At 42.3% G+C, this 21,205-nt stretch overlaps 1 protein-coding gene across 5 annotated transcripts; it reads right to left on the bottom strand.

Annotated features, from left to right (window-relative positions):
- Nucleotides 1-9,203: 9,203 nt before the first annotated feature.
- raver1 (ribonucleoprotein, PTB-binding 1) lies at nucleotides 9,204-19,846 on the bottom strand. Of its 5 annotated transcripts, none has more exons than XM_030790697.1 (15): nucleotides 19,523-19,846; nucleotides 17,816-17,882; nucleotides 17,024-17,493; nucleotides 13,668-13,859; nucleotides 13,422-13,542; nucleotides 12,978-13,078; nucleotides 12,736-12,807; nucleotides 11,994-12,072; nucleotides 11,514-11,716; nucleotides 10,875-10,959; nucleotides 10,612-10,754; nucleotides 10,359-10,430; nucleotides 10,127-10,240; nucleotides 9,601-9,666; nucleotides 9,204-9,350 (listed from the first exon to the last, which is right to left on the bottom strand). In XM_030790697.1, exons 1-15 carry the CDS (start codon nucleotides 19,844-19,846, stop codon nucleotides 9,204-9,206), a joined length of 2,256 nt encoding a protein of 751 aa, XP_030646557.1. The 5 variants fall into 5 exon arrangements, with proteins under 5 accessions (XP_030646557.1, XP_030646562.1, XP_030646558.1 ...); XM_030790702.1 differs by lacking the exon at nucleotides 12,736-12,807 and adding an exon at nucleotides 12,344-12,346 and having other exon boundaries at nucleotides 10,612-10,747; nucleotides 10,871-10,959; XM_030790698.1 differs by lacking the exon at nucleotides 12,736-12,807 and having other exon boundaries at nucleotides 11,514-11,730; nucleotides 11,984-12,072.
- Between the last annotated feature and the right edge of the window lie 1,359 nt (nucleotides 19,847-21,205).

Here is a 21,205-nt window from a genome sequence, read left to right as displayed (position 1 = left end):
TATGTGAATGTAGTGAGTAAAATAAAAAGGGATAGTATGGCTATATATTCTTATGAATCAAAAAAATAGACATTTTTCTGTCCACAACTGTCTCTTTCCCATTGCCGCCAAAGGAATGTAGTAACGAAGTCCAGAGCAGTCCAGATTTTGTGCTTTTCTGAGACAATATTACATGAATAGCCAATTATTCAAAAAATTAATCACAGTGTACATAGTACAAGAGATTATGGCGTATTTTTTTCATTTATTTAACAATTCGTTATGCTAGCAGTTCTTGAATTGAAAGTTATTTCTCATTCACGAAATGTTTCAGTTCAAAGATACTCAAAACGTCTCGAAATGTTATAATATTCTCGTGGATGGTGAGAGACACTCGCCGGTGTTTCTTCCCCTGAAGTTTGTCGCCTCATCGCCCATGTCGCAATGGATCACTTATTTACAGCACAATTTATTGCTTTTATCGGCCCCTTATTGCAGAATCCCAGACCGCTGGCGCTGGTTCCTGCGCGATGCGGGGTATTATTGCTGCTTCCAACCGCACATGTCTGTCAAAGCCCTCATAATCATTTCGTTTCCAACTGGAGGCATGTAAAAGTCTCCAAATTGGAAAATCGTACATCTGGAACTACGGCGACTGAAACTCGCGTCCGATGTCCAGAGATTCGTCTTGGACATCCATAAAAAAATTCAGAAGGAATAGTTTCAGTGCGTGTATAATTTTGAATTTTGCCTAGAGAACATCGTGCGTGGGATGTACCCGAAAAACATGTATCGTTTTCTCGTCTCCGTTCTTGGTTTCTTGGTTTCTTGATTTTAAGCTACAGAGCATTCTCATTACCAAATATTTTCAGTCGAAGTAGCCGGGTTCTCCTATTGCTCTTTCTTGTATTCGTCAATATCTTCTTATCCTCAAATTTGTCGACATGTTAAATTGTGGCAATTGAAATACACCACTACGCTTCACTCACCATCTCCTGTACTCATCTCTCTCTCTCTCTCTTTCTCTCTCTCTCTCTCTCGCTCCTGTTTGTTCTGTGAGAGCGAGACTTCGCACGCGCCTCTCGATTCTGCTCTCCTATCTGCTCGGACGAAAGGAAACCCATTAACGAATTCTCAACATCCTTTACTTTTCCTGATGTCTCCGTGTCTTTGATGGCACAGAATAAAGCCTACGCTTGGCATGTCAAGTCTGTTTGGCATGTGAAGCGTTCTTTAAGGGGCTGAAATTTAAGAATCTTCACTATTCATTCAGTGACAATCCTAATACAACAGGGTTTCAGGTGCTGGCGTCAAGACATTGAGAGTTGATGTACGCGACACAGTCCAAATGAAAGCCAGTGGAAATGGGTTGGCTTATTTCTTTCACTATACATAAGAACCGCCTTTTTGTTATGTTCGTTTGCAGCTATTTGTCTCAGTGTTTTCCATCACTGTGAGCAGCCACTTTTAGTTCCTTTTCCATTTTCTGCATTACACTTTGAACGTATCTATGTAGGGCGTTGAAACTAGCATTAAAACCTGTGTAAGAGATGCATAAATGCGTGATTGTATATCTTTAGACTGTTGATAAGCGAATATTTACTCTGTTCAACTGCTGAATTTATACTGGGGCCTCGACAGGCTATAATTTAATTGGCCTATGCGTTATCATCTTCGATATATTATACTTTCCCTTGTTGCCTCTGTTCCCGTACCCCCAAAACGACTTAAAATATCTTCTCTCTCTGTTCTTTGGGTTCCTCTCTTCTCATTAACCTTAGCTGATCCCGTGCGATTTAAAATCAATTTGCAGTGTACTTTATTCTCGAATAGATATCACTGAGCACTGATACTGAGTAAGGTCCAGTTTGGGTCTGCAATATCAAAGAGGAGCCAACGAGGCGTACTGAAAACACTCGTTGGAGTCCGTTAGCGACAGAATAAAGCTGCAATGCACATTGATTCCCGAAAGCAAACATAAGTGTCTTTCCTCACGAGAAAGCAGTATCATTGGTATCACTTTCATGTCGTGGATAATGCCGGTGTCAGCCCAGTTCCAGACTGCACTGTCTTTGCTACACAAAGACTTGCTCTCGCCTTTTAGCACATAGTACAGTCTTTGTTAAATGCCTGTACTACACATTTGCCGAAATATGAACCCTTACTTGGCATATAATCGATGCATGCGCTCTTGCCATTAAATTAACAGTGTCACTACATCCGTTCGCCAAGTAACACGTTTCCCTGGCCATGTAGGCTACCTGGCTCAGAGGTGTCCGTTACCTGTTTTCGTCCATAGAGCAGGTGTCTTAATTTTTTGTCTTTCACAACATTGTCAAAACGCCTCCTCTCAGAATAAGTTTTGACCAGTTTCCATTTCTGCAAGCTGAAGGAAAGACTACATCAAATGTAAAATGATTCACTGTAATGTGCATGGTTTAGTGGAAGGAACAGTCTGCGTGTGGGCGCGCGTGTGCGTGTGTACTGTATTTCAGTGTGGGTTGGAGGAATGAGTTTTCTCTTGCTTGAGACTACTGCTTTCAGAAAATTTAACTGGAAACCGAATTAATTTGACCGGTTCAGACAAATGACTCTTTAAATTTACATTCACATTGTGAACCATAATTGAAATGTCAGAAGACTCTTACAGTTCTCTTGCGATGGAAAACGGCAGACATATTTACATTCACCTTCAGCCATACATATATTTTCTCTGTCTCACTCTAGTGAAGAGTGGAAGTGTGTCAGCAAAAGAGAGCGAGAGCGAAGAGGGAAATAAGGGGAGAAAGAGGACAAAAAAGAAGAGCAGAAAGAAGAATTTGGTTTTTCTAGATAAGTGGGCCAATGAGTTTTAATCAATGTGAGATGCTGGCCAGTGGGTAAGTATAAACCAGGTGTTTGGCAACTGTTTTGATGCCTACTCCCAGTTCACTTCTCAGTTCATCTATCTATCTATCTATCTATCTATCTATCTATCTATCTATCTATCTATCTATCTATCTATCTATCTATCTATCTATCTATCTATCTATCTATCTATCTGTCTATCTATCTATCTATCTATCTGTCTATCTGTCTATCTATCTATCTATCTATCTATCTATCTGTCTATCTGTCTATCTATCTGTCTATCTATCTATCTATCTATCTGTCTGTCTGTTACACTCAAAAAAGGAGGAGAAAGCAATAAAAGAGAGGAAAACAACACACACACACATAAACATCAAAACATGAAAAGCAGTCTCTTAGTGTAATGCCAAGAATTGCCCTGAGTGCCTGGGCGGCTCCCCAAACCATAGTTTCACAGGGAATGCTGGGAATTGGAGCTTCTCTCTTTTCCTGGGAGGAACATGAAATATTAATCTGCACCTCTCAACTGACAGTGAAGAATGGACCTGTGTGTGTGTGTGTGTGTATAGCACGCGTAGTCCACATGTCCAAGTCTCTATGTCATGTGAAGAGAAACAGCATAGAATAGGTAAATAATCACTAAAATATTGAAACTTATTGTTTAAGTGTTAAAATTAATTAATATTACTTACAGCCATGCAAAATACTTAAATTACAGCACATAGTATGTCTATTTTTATTCCAGTAGTGTCGTGTAAGGCAGCTACATAAAATATGACTGGTGCAAGTTTTGAACGAGGTGTTAAGCGTGAAGGGGTGGGGGGGGGGGGGGGGGGGGGGTTGGTTGGTTGGTTTACTTAGTGCTGATTTATTGCTCTGCTCCTGCAGTAAGGGTGATACAGTTTGTTTACTAACGTATGGTCACCAGTCCATGGTCTGTCCATTCCTCTGTTAAAACTCTGTGTGATCCTTGACTGCACTCTATTTGTGTATGTTTAGATGTGTGTGCGTCTGTGTGTGTATATATCTATACAAGCAGGAGAGAGAGAGAGAACGAGAGAGAGAGAGAGAGAGAGAGAGAGAGAGAGACAGAGAGTAGAATGATGGGATTAGATGATGAAAATGATGAAATGACTCTGGCAAAAAGGAAAATGTGAGAGGCCTGCGGTCTTCTGTAAGAATGAGCTAAGTATGTCTTAGCGGTCAAATTGCCTTTTAACTGGATTGGAGAAACTCTCTCTGAGAGCCAAAATTACACATGCAGCGGAGCAAGACGACAGAGCTGGAGACAGGGGTCGGGTGTCAACCAGACCACACTGCTGGCCATCATCACCCCGCGCCCCCCCCCCCCCCCCCCTCCCCCCCCCCACCTCCTACCCCCCCAAACACCATTAGCATTGACTTTGCTACACTAACAGTCCATCAGCGCAGACGATATGCAAAATACAGTCTTTATCAGAAATGGCACGTTGAGTTTAATGGAAAGACGCTGCTAGTGAAACAAATGAACGCGTCAAATGCACTAGATGAAGATTTGCTTATGAATATCTAAAGATGAGACGTCGGAAACACACACGGCGTCTTTCGCGCCTGCTTTGAAGGAGCAATCAAGGTATCTCAAGTGTTAAGCAAGGATACTGTGTTCATCCTCGGGTAGGTTTCCACCACTGCGTCTCTCTCTCTCTCTCTTCTGTATTTTGGAAAATCACAGGTTTCTACAGTGGAGTCAACACCAACAGTACAGGCTGGGTGCGTGGGTGGAAATATGAAAGGCAGAAATCTAAATGTGTCTGACATATCGTCCACTGTGCCGCTGTGGCTCCCCCAGAGCACTCTGAGAGAGAGAGAGAGAGAGGGAGAGAGAGAGAGAGCGAGAGCGAGAGATAGATAGGCAGAGCAACCAAGTCCAAGAAGTATTGGAGACATTTATATAAATGGAAATCTGCACACAAGTGCTCTTACATCAAATATAATAACAGGAATTGGTTGTGGTGATATGCATTTGAAACCTTCTTTTTTTTTTTCTTTTTTTTTTTAAACAGCCTGTTCTCCAGTTTGCACAGCAAATATCCTTTTAATTAGATTTTATCCGTCGAGACTTACTGTAACTATTTCCTCCTGTTAGCCAGCATCTTAACAAATGACTTGCTGACTGTTCAGTGTTAGGAAGTTTAAAAACTCACACTGACTAACACCTTTTAAATGTCCTCTGATGTACTTCCTCATCGATGACGTGGTTAACTTTTTTTTTTTTTTGGAGAGATTAGCTTGCGCAGTACTCAGCAAGTGGTGGCATATAGACCCACCAGTGGTCAGCCAATCACTGCAATCTTTTAGCCTAATTAATGCAAAATGTGTAGAGTCTCAAGTGCTCCTTATCCCTCTGCATCAGAGTAATTGGGGTGAAGGGCACAGACGGTGGGCACAATATTGCCCACTAAATACTGGGCAATAGGAAGTCAATGCATTAATAAACATCATTCCATGATGACTTGTTTTGGGTTTTTTTGTTTTTTTTTTCTTTTGAGGGCGCACGGCTTCCAAATATTGCCACCCCCCCCCTCCCCCGCATAATCCATCAGAAGGAAGAACCATGGGGCAAAACTACAGGAAAAGGAAGATGTTGACATTTAGCTTATTTTTTTTCTTCCTGAATGATAATGTCAAAGAGTCGCTACATTGTTGTCTCCCTCCCCTAAACCCAATTTTTAAGTTGCTTTCTACCATTCAAGATGAGTTTTTGTATTGACATTTGACTTGTTTGCAGAGATATAATTCACTGTTGGGGTTTGAATTTATTGATAAATAAACCTATCTTAAATATCTCAACCTTTAGAGTTGACCGTATGGGTGCGCCCTGACTTTTCGAATCTGCCAGGTCTGGCTGTGTCGCACGGTTTTGGCTGCCAAATCCGGATTGAGCCGGTCTGAATACAGCCGGTCAGGTTATCGCCTTCAGCACGCCGTGTAGCGCCGCAAGGGGTTTCGCTTCTGCTCCTGAGGCAGAAACTGCTTGCGCCTTGGCAAAATAACACGCACGAACGCCTGAGGGAGTGCAATAACTTCACTTTCAGTTAGCATGGACAGCTGACATTTGAAGCACTGAGTTATAGTGTCTTCAGAAGCATTAGCAAAACTAACTCTTTAAGGAGGTTCCAACAGAAAGCATCCATATCAGAGTAGTGGGGGGAGTTATACCGGAGGTGTTACTGAAAGAGTTTTTTTTTTTTTTTTTTTTAACTGAGGAAAAGGGTGAAACTGCCAAGATGGCTTTCTTATGGAAACATTCATTAGAACTGGCCAGCTACCTCTCAGGGGAAAAAAAAAGGGCTTTCTGATATCACAGCGCATACAGCTCTTGCCGATTCAAAGTACAAAGTACAAGTACTGCCACATCTGACCTATGATTTGGCGTTTTTTTTTTTTTTCCTTTTTAAATCTCCTTTACCGCCAGCCCAGACTGAAAACCTGACATTTCTTAACCAAAGGAAAGTCATTTTTCTCCCCAAAACAAAACGCAGTCGAAACTGATGGAATAGCGATGTAAGCACTACTTCAAAAACAAAAGCACACTGTCCGCACATCGTCTCTCCAATTCCACTTCCATGAAGCAAAGCGAATGCTTCATTTTCACATCATGACAGTTCTACGGTTACTAGAAAGCAAACAAAAAAAAACCAAAAACCCAAACCACTTCAATATCGAGACAAACCCCTATGCTTTCAACCCTAAAAGAAAAAAAAAAAATAAAAAAGTATGTTAATATTCAGGGCACAGTTTTACCTAAGTGACGGAAATAGAGCCAAGGATAGTGTCAGTTGTTATGGGTGTGCAGATGGCGTACTTACAGAACCAGGAATCTCATTAATCTCAAAAAAAAAAAAAAAAAAAAAAAAGGAACCCTTCCTCAGCATATTGTACCTGAATGACTCAGCTTTTATGGCCCAGTGCTTCTCTACAGCTACATGCTGCTGTCCATAAAGGAGAGTTGTATTGTTTATGATACTGGTTTAAAACAGAACCCCTTTGGTTCTATTCAAACACAGTGAAATAAATGAGGCTAAACTGTAGTCAGAATGGATATGACAGACGTGACTGGGGGGGAAAAAAAAAAAGGTCCACAAGACAAGTTGCGCTTAAATAACATTTACTTGCTCAAACACATTTCACAAAAAAAGAGAGAGAGCGCTGCAGAGCTGTACAGATTATAAACAGGGTAAATTATTCAGAGGTCATTTTTACAGGAAAGGAAAAAAAAAAAAAGAAGAATAGTGAAGATTTTTCCTTTGTCATACAGCAGAACCTCTTGGTTCATAGAGCACACAAGGAATCAATTACCATGAGACAGATGTTTCACCTCATATTATCACTCACACACACACACACACACACACACGCGCACAAGCAGTCATTGCAATCTCATCACAGACTAAAAAGAAATAGGACGACAAGAGTATAGGACTCAAGAGGAAATATAATAAAGCTCAAGTCTGTACACAGCAAATAACACAGAAATTAAATGTATTAGATGCTTACAGTCAGAAATATAAGATTACAGTGAACACTGCCAGGTTGAAGGCACAAAAAAAAAAAAAAAAAATCAATTGTTCCAGTGTAAGCTGCGTTACAAAGTCAGAGGTAATGTGTTATCACAATCAAAATGTCAACCAGATTAATATATCACACACATCTAGTACTCAGTCATTCACCAATCATATTCCAGTTTGTGCAGCTCCACCCCCGATCAAGAGGCACGGCTGTGAACGGCCACGGGTTTTTTTGGACAATCAAAGACGTCTCATATGCGCACAGGTCCGGCCTGCTCCAGACTGTCAGCTAATCCAGCACAAAAAAAAGAATTTAAAAAAAAAAAAAAAAGCAAAACCTGCAGGAAAGTCCCCCCTTCAAAAAAAAAAAAAAAAAAAAAAAACCTGTTGGAGGTTTAAGGACTTTCCTTGAAGGAATAAGACTCCCTCTGCTGGTCAAAAAGGGAAAAGACATCCACGTAGGGCTGCACAGAGGGGTAAGCAGCGAGTGTGTGTATGTTGGCGTGTGAGTGTCACTGCGAGTGTGTGTCGGGGTGTGTGTGTGTGTGTGTGTGTCTGCACGAGAGAGAGGGCTTTCAGGCAGCAGGGGAACAGACGGGTCACAGCAGGTCTGCTAAGCCCCGGTGCAGACCTCTGGTCTGATGACAGACAGGTAAAGACATACCACCGTGCACCTCCTCCTCACGGAGCCACTCGCGCGTGACAAAGGCCGCAGACACTAACACTTCACAACAGCAAATCCTGCACCACACACACACACACTTACTTCAGGAAAAAAAACAACAACAAACCAACCAACAGAAAGCTGAGGAAAGGGAAGGGGGGGGGGGGGGCAAACTAAACTAACGGAAGTAGAACTAGTGGGAACACATCTGAGAGAAACCATAGAGATGACAGGTGAAGACAGGCGAATTAACATGAAAACACCCAACATTCAGTGCAGAAAATAATAAACTAACTGACTGTGATGGAATGGAGGGAGAAAACTGAAGGCGGGAGAGGTGGTGCGAGGTGGGGGCCAGAGGAGCTGAAATCCGACTTTTAGTTGGGAAACGAGAAAAAGACAGACACGTATGAACGTGAAGTAGTGAGGGACGTGTGTGGTGGGGGTGGGGGGACGACAGACAGCTACCATGACTGCTGTACTAAACAAAACCCTACAGAAACCCAATCATATAGGATGGAAAAAAAAAAAAACCAGTTCATAAATCCAGTTATGGTTTTACAAATCCCCAAAAGTGAGGGGGAGGAAAAAAAAGGCCATCCCTCCAGCAAAACTACACAACTATATACAGAACTGACAAGAGGCCAAATAAGAATAAAAGGAAACCTCATTTACAAACCGGCACACTGGTCAATAAAAAGAAGGGGAGAGGAGGAAGGCAGAACTACAAATTAAAATGAGACTTTGGGGGGGGGGGGGGGGGGGGGGGGGCGGGGGAGGGATTTGACCCATTTCCTCTCTGAATGAGGTACCTGCTGTGTTTAAACATGAGGATAACCCCAGAAAAAGGAAAATAATAATAATAAAAAAAATTAAAATAAAATGAACTAAAAAAGGCAAATTAAAAAAAATTAAATTAAAACTTAATTTACATACAAACTGAAACTATATTTACAAAAAACAAAACAAAACAAAAAGCTCTCGTTTTGGCTGGCACGCTATTGCCCCACAGCCTGTATCCCGCAGGGGGTCTCCAGCAGCGACGTTCAGCTGAACACAACTGAACACAAAGTCCAAACTCACAGGCTGATTGGCGGACACATGGAAGTTTTCAGCCTATGGGTGAATTATCTTTTTGGAAGAGCAGCGTGTTGATCCGCGGTTTAAAAAATGCGCTTGCGTTTTAGGTAGGAGTCGGCGTAGTGGCCCCCCAGGCCCTGAGAGTGCTGGCCCACATACCCCCCCTCAGGACTGGGCTCGGGAGACGGGATCAACCGCGAAAACAGGCGCTTCTGTCCACCAATCGGAGTCTGGACCAGCAGGAGAAGGGAGAAAAAGAGACACACACACACACACTTTTACAACCAACCAAAAATACAAAGTCACACAGATCCAGCCTGACTGCAGGCTGATGTCTCTGAGGAGCATTACAAGGTGTACATTTGTATGTTTCCTTCCAGAGTGAACCTACCACACTGACAAGCACTGAGGTGTACACAGAAAGGACAGAGAGACACACAAATGTGACCAAACCATGAGCCCAACAATCACCCACTCTACCTTCATTCCTGTCCCAGGCGCTGACAAGTACGGATTGGAAGGGGCGACAGGAGGCATTCCTACTGCCTGTGGGGGAACACACACACACATACACTTTTAATGCAACGGCTACTGAAAAACCCCTCTACCTCTATAAAAGAAAGGACTGATCAAAGATGCAACCTTCAAAAGCAGATATAGCTTATACCTCATTACACAGGATGGATAAAAAAAACGAGTCTTATTTTTAGGCCTGTAATGCATCTCAACGACCCAACGGGCCTCAATTCTCATAACCTTGCTCCCTCTGAAGCCCTGACCGGCCTGAGTCAATCAATAACTGTGTCAAATATCACATGAGCAGTAAGAGCCAGTCTAGTACAACAAAGTGGTTTTAGTTGGAGACCCCCGAGATAAGATCCAGTGAGGGGGGGTGGGGGCATTGGAAAGCAAGGAGAGAGACACAGATAGGGATCTAAGTCAATCGCAGACAGTGGTGCTGAATGCATCCAGACAGGGCGTCAGCAGACGAACGGTGCTGACTTACTTTATTGAGCTGAGTGGAGGGGATGCTGCCTGGGGCTCCGAAGCTGAAGTAAGAGGAGCGGGGGGGGCTTGGTGGGTAGCTGAACGGAGATGGCCTCTCACTGTAACCTGAATGCTGGAGAGAGAGAGGGAGAGCGCAAGAGAGAGAGAGAGAGAGGTGTTAGTCAGCTGCCTTGCTGCAGAGGCTGGGGCAGGATCGTGGTTTGAGAAAAGCCCGGCAGGCGCGGTCGTACCTGCACCCCGTAGCCAGGGAGTGCTGCGTTCTCCAGAGTCTCCTGCTGCTCATACAGATGAGAAAGGGGGTCCTGAAGAGAGACCAGGAGACTAAATATTACAACTGCTGCTCCTCACTCGCCATTACCACAATCAGCGTTACAAAGCACTGTCTTCACTCTCATCTTTCTGTGTTCGCCTGACGGATGCTCACATTACCAGTGTAAAAAAAGGTACACCAAAGGAAAAGTGGAATTAAGAGCACCAACTGACCTGATGTAAAGGTGGGTAGTCAGGGGAATAGGAGTCTTGGTAACGCAGGCTGTAATTAGAGTGGTAACTTTGGCCGCTGCGCTGGTTCGACATGTTGCCTAGCGTTGGCCTCTTCCTGTATGGGTGTGGTCTGGAACTGGCCCCTAAAAAGAAGATTGGCACATACTGATGTGATGCAGCTGGATTCACTGCAGCCCTCAGAATGCAAAATCAGCTAACAGCGTACCTACACACACACACACACACACACACACACCACTCACCTGATGAGGGGAATATACTAGGAGCGTTGAGAAAGGGGTTCTGGGACACCCCAACTTCTTTAGGAGGATCCCCCAAAATTGATCCCTTTAAAGAGAGCAAGCAAAGAAAACTCAGGCCCTGGCCGACATTACATTCGGTACACAAATCCCCCAAGCGCTTTCTCCTCGGATTATTTTGTTACTCAAATCAAATTCAAATTGATGCACAACTTTGTTTGAGTTGCATTCATTATTTTCCAAGAGCATGAGGCTTCATATTAGTGCTGTACTTCCCCAGAAATACAATGCTGATTGCTTGGACACGTTATGCGTTAGATTTCAAAGAACATCTTTAACAAAGAGGAATGGCTCCATTATCAAATCACCATTGTGATGACCTCAGCCAGCCGCTTCCTTTTTCCACGCATTTGCATAGATCAAATGTTTCCAAATCAAAAGCCCAGGAGAAGCAACATTTTAAAGCCAAGCCAAGGGAAAGAACAAAAGCAGTCGAAATGAGTAATTAGATGAAGAGATGCAGGAGCGGAGCACATTTTGAAAAAAAACAGCAGCGCCTGTACAGTCTCCAAGACGGAAAAAAAAATAAATAAATAAACAAACAGTAACAAAACAAAAAAGCAAACAAAAAAAAAATCTTACCCCTGGCAGAGTGGGTCCTTCTCCTCCTAGCAGACCCCCCAGGACAGGCATGTTCAGGCCCTGTAGAATAGCAGAGGAGGTGGGGGGGAAACTGCATGGCGTGGTGGGCGACTCTGGCTCTCTCCCCAGTGATCGGCCCAGGCTGGGGGGTTTGATGGGCCCCAGAGGATCCGTCTGAAGGCCGAGGGCTGGAGCCATGCCACCTGGGGCCAGAGCGACACGGGTATAGCAGCAATATACGCACAACACACACACACACTGATACGGACTTTATGGGGAAGACACATAGGTAGAGAGGAGCTGGGAGCAGACTAATTAGTAATCTGGGACAGGCGTTTTTTTTTTCTTCCAGAGTCTTAGCCAGCAATTTTACGCCTGCCTCCGGTTGCCGTTTGTTTACACAAAATTGCATTTGCACAATGTTAACTCGACTTTAAAAGCTAAGAACTACTCTCACTTGGTTTGTTTGTGTTGACCAACCTTGAGGTAGATCTCCAAGAATGTTAGCTCCCTGCTGAAGAGACAGGGGGCCCAGAGGGGTTTCTCCCAGGAATCCAGTCTGCAAGAAGAGATCACTTCATTAAACTCAAACAAAAACGCTGAAAAAAAAAAAAAAAAAAAAAAACCTATTAAAGCACACCACATACTTCAAGCTAGCCATCTAATTAAGAGAACCACACCCTGTGCAGCAATGACATTCAAATAGTCCTGGATGAACGGTCAAATACAACGGCAGAGGCAACAGCAAATTTAAAAAGTACCTACCTCAGGATTTTAAAAACACATGTTAATAAGCAAGAAAAAGAATGGGATCATTCCACATCTATGACCTGCTCGTCATATCAATACTATGGTTAAGATGTAGGCCGAGGAAATTCACATCTTCCACCTTTACGCTTTCTTTTACATAAAAATGCTATTTGGATTACTTTGAGAAGATTAGGTTTTTTTAAAACACCAAATCCTATTACGTGTTCCGTCTTCTTCTATAGAAAAGTGCATGTTCTGACAGCCCATTTCACAAAATGTTAGGAATGGAGACTAAAACATGGATTCTTTTTGACATGGATTTCCTGACAGGAAATGTATCAGGAGCAGCTGATATTCCAGTCAACAAATTCTTTTCCTCTTTTTTTTTTTTTTTGCAAACCGAGGCTTTGGTCACACACCACCACAAATACACGGCATCACAACAGCACACTCACACAGAACTGCCACTCACACAGGGAAGTATCCGATTCTCTTTATTGTGCAGGACTTGTGCCCAAAGAAGGGGATTACCTAAAAGAGCTTGCTGGGAAGGGGAAAGAGAAGATTAAACTAGACAGAGACTCCAGTGATGAGCAGCTCAAGGACATGATGGAGCACAGAGGCATGGTGGTGGTGGAGGAGGGAGGAGTTAAAAAAAAAAAAAAAAAAAAAAGAAGGGAAAAAAAAAAAAGAGAGAGAGCGAGAAATAGATACCTGTTGTACCTGGGCTTGATTCTGGAGCAGCAGCTGGACCAGTGCGGCAGAGAGAGCGGGGTTAGTCAGAAGAGGCAGAGCTGGGGCTGCCCCGAGGAGACCTGCAGAGACAGAGATCATGGTTACCAGGATGTTTCTGCCCCTGCTCCAATTACCCTCCCCAACATCATCTTCCTTTCCACACGTTCACGCCAAAGGAAAAAAAAACTAAACCGCCCATTCTGGCTCGAGTTCAATACGAACTTCTCCAATCAAGCCTTCAGTGACTTGAATCAGGTGTTGGAGTGCTCAAGTGGAACAAATAAATGCGGTCCTTCGAGGAATCGGGACTGGAAATCAGATGAAGTCAGAAGTACCGCTGTAGACTCCCCAGAGACCCTGGATTTAGTTCACTGGTTAGTGATGCTGAGAACGCCTTCCAGGAGGAAGACAGCAGACACTCACCTTGTTTACGGCCTTGGTGAAGGGGAGTGAGCAGCATCTTGAGGGTTGCGGGGTTACTCAGGCCAGTTAGGATCTGCAGTGCGGTAGGATCTGGAAGGAGACCCTTCCCTCTATTCAAAGCCTGAAAAAAAGAGGAGAAACATTTTTTCTCTTTCTTTTTTTTTTTTTTCTTTAAAAGCACAGAGTCTACGATGGTGGAGGCTCGAGGTAATACATGGCTAAAATGGAAAACAGAAGGGGCATTACCATAGTTTGCGCCGCAATGAGAGCCGCTAGCATGCTCCTGCCGGGAAGCCCGGGGGCACAGAAGGAGACACGCATGCGAGTGCCGCCCAGGACCCTTCCATCTGTTGACCGCTGCACCTCCTCCGCCATCTCCGCCGTGGGGAACTCCAGCACCGCAAACCGACGGAAACTTCCGTCCTGACCCTGGGCGAGCTGACGTGGAAATGAAGACGCGAATAAAACGTTGAGAGAGATGGAACATTTGGTCGCTTTCAGCCAAACAAACAAACTGTCAGTGTGATTCCTGGGGAAGTTAATGACAGCAACCTGCTATGATTCGAGGCAAAGGAAACTGAGAAATTACTATTCTTATCAGTGACTTGTTAAGCATTCTTTGCCCGCCACTGGATACAAGCAGGAGCAAATTAAAACAGTGTGTACTTTTTCCTAAAGCCACGAGAGATTAAGGTGCTTGCATAAACCAATGGGTCCGACATGAACAACGTTTTCATTATCCGACAGCTGGATGTCAATCAACCTCAACGGTTATCAACGTGTCTATCTGAACGCTAAATATATTTCACGAATGGCTGCCTGGGTAAACAAAAATTTTAGCCTTTATACATACAAGCCTCAAACAGTCATCAAGAGATAACCAACAACTTCCACCTTTGACTGGACAAAATTTCAAAGGCCCTGCTTTTTAAAAGTGCCAAAAAACAGACAGCTTCTTTTCATTATGATATAGCTGCAGAGTTAAAGCAGTATCACATGTAACTCATGACATGTTCTGCCTATGAACTAAATCAAGTTGGATCCTGATCCAGTAAGTGGAACAAAACAACTCACAATACCAATGTCTTTGACAATCATAGATGAGAGCTATAACCTTAGAGCCACAAGGAATTTAGATATGACAGACTGTTATGCTAAAGCTAACCAAACTCTCCTGAAAATGTCTAGGGCTAAACAGAGAAACTGAGAGAGAAAAAAAAAAAAGCAAAATGATTTACTATATACAGTACAATCTCCTCAAAATCACTAAATGCTAGAAAAAAAAACCCCTGATTTTATTATATATATATATATATATATATATGAAAATATAACTGAAGTCAGTGCTCTAATTGTAGCAGTATCATTTGACAGAAAAAAGGTGCTTCCTTCCTAAACAAAGACTGAGCATTGATAACACACTGCTCCACAGAAGTGTGTGTGTGAGAGAGAGCAGTGTGTGCTCAACATGTTCAAAATGGAGCAGTTCTCTCTCCCATTCCAGAAAGGCCCAAAGGCCAGAGGCCCGCTGAATGACAGCACCTGCTACAGTCAGGTGGTCATCGCCATAGAAACCCTCCATGCTCATCGCTATAGAAACTCAGTGAGGCCAGAGGAAAAGCAGGGCAAAGGTGAGGGAACTAGAATTAAATAATGTCTAGACCCCCCCCCCCCCCCCCCCCCCCCCCCCCCCCCCCCCCCCCCCAAAAAAAAACAAAAACAAGGACAGCCTGAATGATAAACATCTCTCCCTAAAGGAAACAGTGCAAATGTGCAGTTACAGATCTGATTCTATAGCCTGAACATATTCATTTATTCACCAACCAACTGATTATGGAAACAGAACACAAGCTACTTCATAATCCCCACACCAGGACAGACCTAATGAAAGGAACAAGTACAGCTTGAGTGAATAAGTTTTCCATCTTGAACATTTTTAGGCATGTATATATTTTTTCATTAGATAAAAAAAAAAAAACACTGTGTTGACATGGGGGGGGGGGCAAATTATTTAATTTAACATTGTCGTATGTTACCAAACATTCAAATTTGAAAACACCCAGAGGAGATGGGATTTAAAGCTAAGGAGAATGTCTATCTTTGTACAGCAGAGCAAAGCAAACAAAGAACTTACATTTTAAAAAATCTCTAACACAGGTAATGAAAATGTTTTGCAAAAATATGAATACAAAATTCAGCATATCCAAATATTTGACAGACTTAAATGTATTCCCTCCATATTCCACCATTTGGTTAACCGGGGAGAGAGGAGGACGGAAGTCTGAGGTGAGAGGGGGCACATCATCATGCCTGTCAGCGTGGAGGGAATATACTCAAGTCTGTCAAATATTTTGATATACTGAAGTTTGTATTCTTATTTTCATAAAACATCAATACCTGTGTTGAATACTTTTTTTTAAAATGCAAGGTCATTGTTTGCTTTGCTGACAATAACCTCAGTAAAGTAGGCCCATTTGATCAAATGTAGTCCAAATTAAGGATATTTACATTGAAAGAAAACTATACTTTGGGTTGCTGTGGCCTTACAGCAAAAAGAAAAACACAAATGACATGCAATGTTCCCAGTAGTGCACTGTCTTCAGGCCTAAACTAGCTACCCACACGAAATTTGACAAAACTACAGTTTGGTGATACTCCACAAGGCTGGACTTCTCAGTTCACCTCATAACCTGTGTAAAGAGTTAAAACCATCCACTAGGAGAACTGCCAACCTATCATTTAGTTCATTAATGGCTATTAAAAACTAATGTACCTCCATTAAAGTTAGATTCAGGCCAACAGTAGAGGAAAATAATCTATATTTTATCAAACGAGCCATCTGGCAGTTTTTTCCTTTCTTTCTTTTTTTTGAAGGAAACTCTATTTAAAAGCATGTCTCATTGTTAGTCATACGTTACTGGGTCATGTTAGAACTTAACAAAAGTTCACTCTTGAAATACAGAAATACAATATGTTCCCAGAGAAACTGTTAAAGGAGTCTGACAGAACACTATATTGCTATAGGGTATGTCTAAGGATAATTTCATACTACGTAATACTGACATACAAAGCGATCTATTCCATGTTCTTCGACATCTAAAGAAAAGCCCCAGAAATAATGAGATGATGTGTCTTATCATAATCACAACTTTTAACAGTCGGGTTGACTGTTAAAAATGTGATTTATCACATCTCATTTATCACATCTCAAGGCATTTCCACTATTCCGTTTTTTGTACTTTTAAATGTTCAAAACTACGTCAGACTAACCAGAAAAAGTTTCATAAAATTTGTATTCGTTTACTTCAAATTCACTGGAACTGTGCCTAAACTGTGCCTAAACTATAGTTAATGTAAGGGAGATGGCCAGAATGTACTTAAAACAATCAAAGATTTGAATTTATTGATTTACTGGCGCTGTTCTAGAGTACTCCAGTTTGGGCTATAATTATTTGACTGAATTCTGACAAAAAAAAAAAAAAACACATTAAATTGACAGCCCTGGCATGAGAACATGTGCAGTCTGGGATATATGACAGTTTCAATACATGGATATGAGGGTTTGGATACGAGAGACCAGAGGTGTGTGTTTCAGTACAGACCTGGCAGAAGACTGGAGCGTGCGTGTCAGCCAGAGCGTTGCGTAAATCCTGGGCGCTGAGGAGGCTTTGGGGCAGGCGGTCCACACAGAGGCAACGCGAGTGCAGCATGGGATAAGTCAGCGAGCCGACCTCGGTCCAGTGCACGTAGAGCATCCGCGAGCCCAGCTGCTTACCCAAAAGCTCCGACTTGGCCCGCGCCGCCGAGTCCTTCTTCATGTACTCAACAAAGCCATAGCCCTTGGAATGGCCAGTGGTGGAGCTGTGCACCAGGAAACAGCGTTCCAGGTTCCCAAACGGGCGCACCAGCTCCTCGAACTGCTGCTGGGTGAAAGCCCGGGGCAGGTTGGCGATGCAGAGCAGCGCGTCCGTCGGCTGCAGCTGCACAGAGATCTCCCGGTCACGGAGGGCATACTGGTGGAACTCTTTAATGGCACACTGGGCCTGTTCACCGTTAAGGAGTGTGACAAACGCTGAAAGACACAATAATATCAGTACACAATAACCACATGCTAAATTTATAAACACATACATACAACCAAAAAGCTAAAAAATAAAAATAAAGAAATTTAAAAAAAAAAAAAAAAGAAAACAGCCTGACTTGTTTATAAACCATTCAAACCTGATAGAATCAGCCATCAGACAGAAATAGTGGCATGATGGGAGATTAAGGGACTTTAGGAAAATGTTAGTCTCAAGGTAAATCATTTTAGTTTGTCCCAACACCTGGTCCTAAACAGCACTGAACTCATGCATCCATTTCAGTATATAAACTGCTGAGCCAAGCACACACACCTGTTCCTTTGTATTTGTCCACAAAGCAGTACTTCAGGTCATAGTTGCTTAACAGCTCGTGCACTTCCTAAATAAACATTGAAAAGAAAAATCAGAGAGAATATTGCTCCACTACTTCTGTGGAGTAGAATAAACATTTGTTAAGCCAAAATAATTAAGACAGTGGGATTTGCAGGGGTGGATACAATGCTATGGTGACTAGATAAGCTTGCATCAGTGTTCATGTCTAAAACGGTCAGAATAATAATTATCCAATTACTTTGAACTACTATGAATCCGTGACCAGAATTCAATTTGGATGTTATATTTGGATGCTTTTTTATAAGACATGATCAAACAGATGAGGATCTGAAAGGATTTTGTTCCCACACACACACTAAAAACCTCACATAAAGGAGGACTGATCAAATGAGGGGCAGATTAACATTTTAAAAAAACTGCAAAACTTCATAACACTCTCTGTGGCACCTTGTATAACTGTTCTAAAAAAAAAAAAGGCCTGTGTAAAACCGAGGGCAGCCTGCTCAGGGTGCGTAAAGGTTGCATAGGGCAAGGCGGGGTGAGGGGGGGCATACTGATGCTTCCAAAAAAAAAAAAAAATCACTATGTGGTCGAGCATTTTCTTTTAAAACAGGTGAAAGCGGCTGCGTTTTGTTTCAACGCCTTCAACCTTTTGTAACCCGCGCAGCTCCCGTTCCCATCTGGAACTCCCAAAACGCACTCATACAAACAATGGCATGCGCACGCACCATCCATTCCCCACGGATCAAGCATATTCCCAGAAAAAATGCCATCTCGTGAGCGAAGTACGCGACACAAAAACCTCATGTTACCCATTTGAAACACTAACTGCTCACAGCGAAACTAAAAAAAATAACTAATTTGAACTGAAGATGTTTAAACAAAAAAGTTACATACTGCGAGAAGCTATGTGCCCTACAAGATACTAGCTTGGGTTGATAAATTCTAGAATGCCGGCGAACAAGCTAATGGGCTAGCGAGGCTAACTTTTGACTAGTTTGTCAAACAGTTCATCTTAGCAGTGTGATAAATGAGTTTCGGTGAACACAGAACAGACGGCACAAAAAATATGATAATACTACATCGTTTGTTGGCTAATTGCTACTCCCCCATGGTATGGGTGAATTCTGTCAGATGCTTTTACCCAGACTAGGTGGCATCAACTTTCCAACCTAGCCCGGTCGTAAAAATCACGCACATGTTATAAGGCACACCACGGCAGAATACTAACTTGAGTCCTGGCCGTGTAAAGTAATTTCAGTGACTTGACTTTGGGCGTTTTCTCATCATGACTGAGGAAGTATATCTGCACGTTGTGCTACACACCCGTCTCCAAAAAAAATTAATTAGTGAGACTTAACTGCGGCGCTAATTCAGCTCGCTAACCATCGTTAGCTAGCCTGTTTGCTGGCCAAGTCAATATAATTGAGAGACCAGGCTTATAAAGATTACTCTATATTCTTTTCACCATATTTTAAATAAATGTCCCGCCAAGGCGATGGCTTAGTCTTCATGGTTTACTTAATAATTATATTTTTCTGACTTGTTCAGAGCAATTTAATGCTAATTTCATGACTCATACGAACCCAGAACTTAATTCATTGGCTGGCTACTCCCAGACTACTTCCACCCACTAACGTTTTTAAATTGTTATGTTGTGACACTAATAGGGCAGTAGCTACTTGCCTGGTTGGTGATATCGGCAGGCAAATTCTTAATTATTATTTTCCGACGATTATAAAATTCTCTTCGAGTTCTTTCCAAACGCCTCTCAATCTCCTCAGGGCAAAGCGCCGTCAGTTCATCCTCGACCCTTCGTTGGCAGTCGCTACCCGGGGATGCATTTTCATCACGGTGGTCCACATCGGTTTCTCTGCATTCTCCCACCACCCAATCCCCCTGGTCGACTACCTGGTCATAGTTTTCGTAAAGTGGACGGGCAGAGAAATTGGGCCCAGCATAAGATTTCTCCTCTCTGGCAGCAGCATTAACGGACACGGCGGCCGCCATGACTTTGTTGAGAACTTTTTTTGCTAGCACAAACTCCGTTTGCTTTGGGCAGTTTAAACAATACACACATGGGAGAAACTCGGTCGCTCATTGGAGGAACGTAGAATGCATTTTTTTATTTAACGTAAGAGGTGGAGCTAATCTGTCACATGTCAAATTTGAACAGACAACAAGTAGTTGCCAGATTGCATAGGAAGGGACTTTTTTTCGAATTCGTGAATGCACGGAATACGTGACCAAAGACATTTTCTGCGTGTTTTATCCCATATGTGCGAAGAACTATGATGACCGTGTAAGTATAGTCAAAATGGTGGCCGCGTTAGTAGTATAATTATGTGCTTTCAAGTTAAAGACTGAACATCGTGTGGTCAGTGTATTACCTACAATATTAATTAATCAAACAACCCTAAACATTGGGTATTCAGGTTGCCTTTAATACGATTTAAAATACATATTACACTTTTACTATGGATTGTCAAAAAAAGTGTATTGACCAGTAAGATCAGTATAATGACTAATCCAAGAACAAGAGACTATAAAATACAAGGATTAATAAAGAAGTAAAAAATAACAGTCTATTGCTAATTTTCGGCTATTTCATAATTTCAAATAAATGAGATATTGATGAGGCTTATATGGTCATGATCTCTTATGCGCATGAATGTACTTATACCCAACTGTTTGCTTTAAAAGTTGCTGTAGCTTGTTCTTCATTACTGGAGAGTTAGGACGCTTTGGACTCAGACTTTCATATCAACAATATTATAGAATCATACCGGGATATTACATCTGGCAACCCTGATTGATCCAAGGCAATGGTGGCATGTAGGACCATCCAACAAATACTCAGGATCTGTTTTTCCCCGAAATACATTTAAGCCCTCTCCTTTCTCTGAGAGAATTTTTGTACCGATGTCACTGGGGGGTGGGACAACAAACTGCTGTTTACGTGTTTCTAAAACTGTGAGTATTAGCACTGATATTAGTATTAGCTACTCCAAAAAAAAAAAAAAAGAAGTGATAAGATGATATTTGGGTGTACTCTTGACCGCTATTTAAATAGCATCTTGCATGTGAAATATCACCAACAGTGGAAACATAAAGCACATTGTGGGTATGTAAAATCATTGAGGCTGCAATTTTTGGCATATTATGATTTATTAAAGAGCATTACTGGACATAGGCAATAAATGCAGATGCATATTTCATGAGGGAGGAAATAATAAAAAGCATTAGACATTCCTTACAAGAAGTGGAGATAGAAATATTTTACAAAAAAAAAGAAAGAAGAAGAAACAGATAAATAGGCAGGACGGGACAGGTTTTAAACCTGGCCGAGTCAAGTGCATACGTTACAAA

Source organism: Chanos chanos, chromosome 13 (assembly GCF_902362185.1).
Source record: "Chanos chanos chromosome 13, fChaCha1.1, whole genome shotgun sequence".
Taxonomy (NCBI): domain Eukaryota; kingdom Metazoa; phylum Chordata; class Actinopteri; order Gonorynchiformes; family Chanidae; genus Chanos; species Chanos chanos.
Note: the sequence above shows the minus strand (reverse complement) of the source record. Positions and strands in the feature narration are given on the sequence as shown.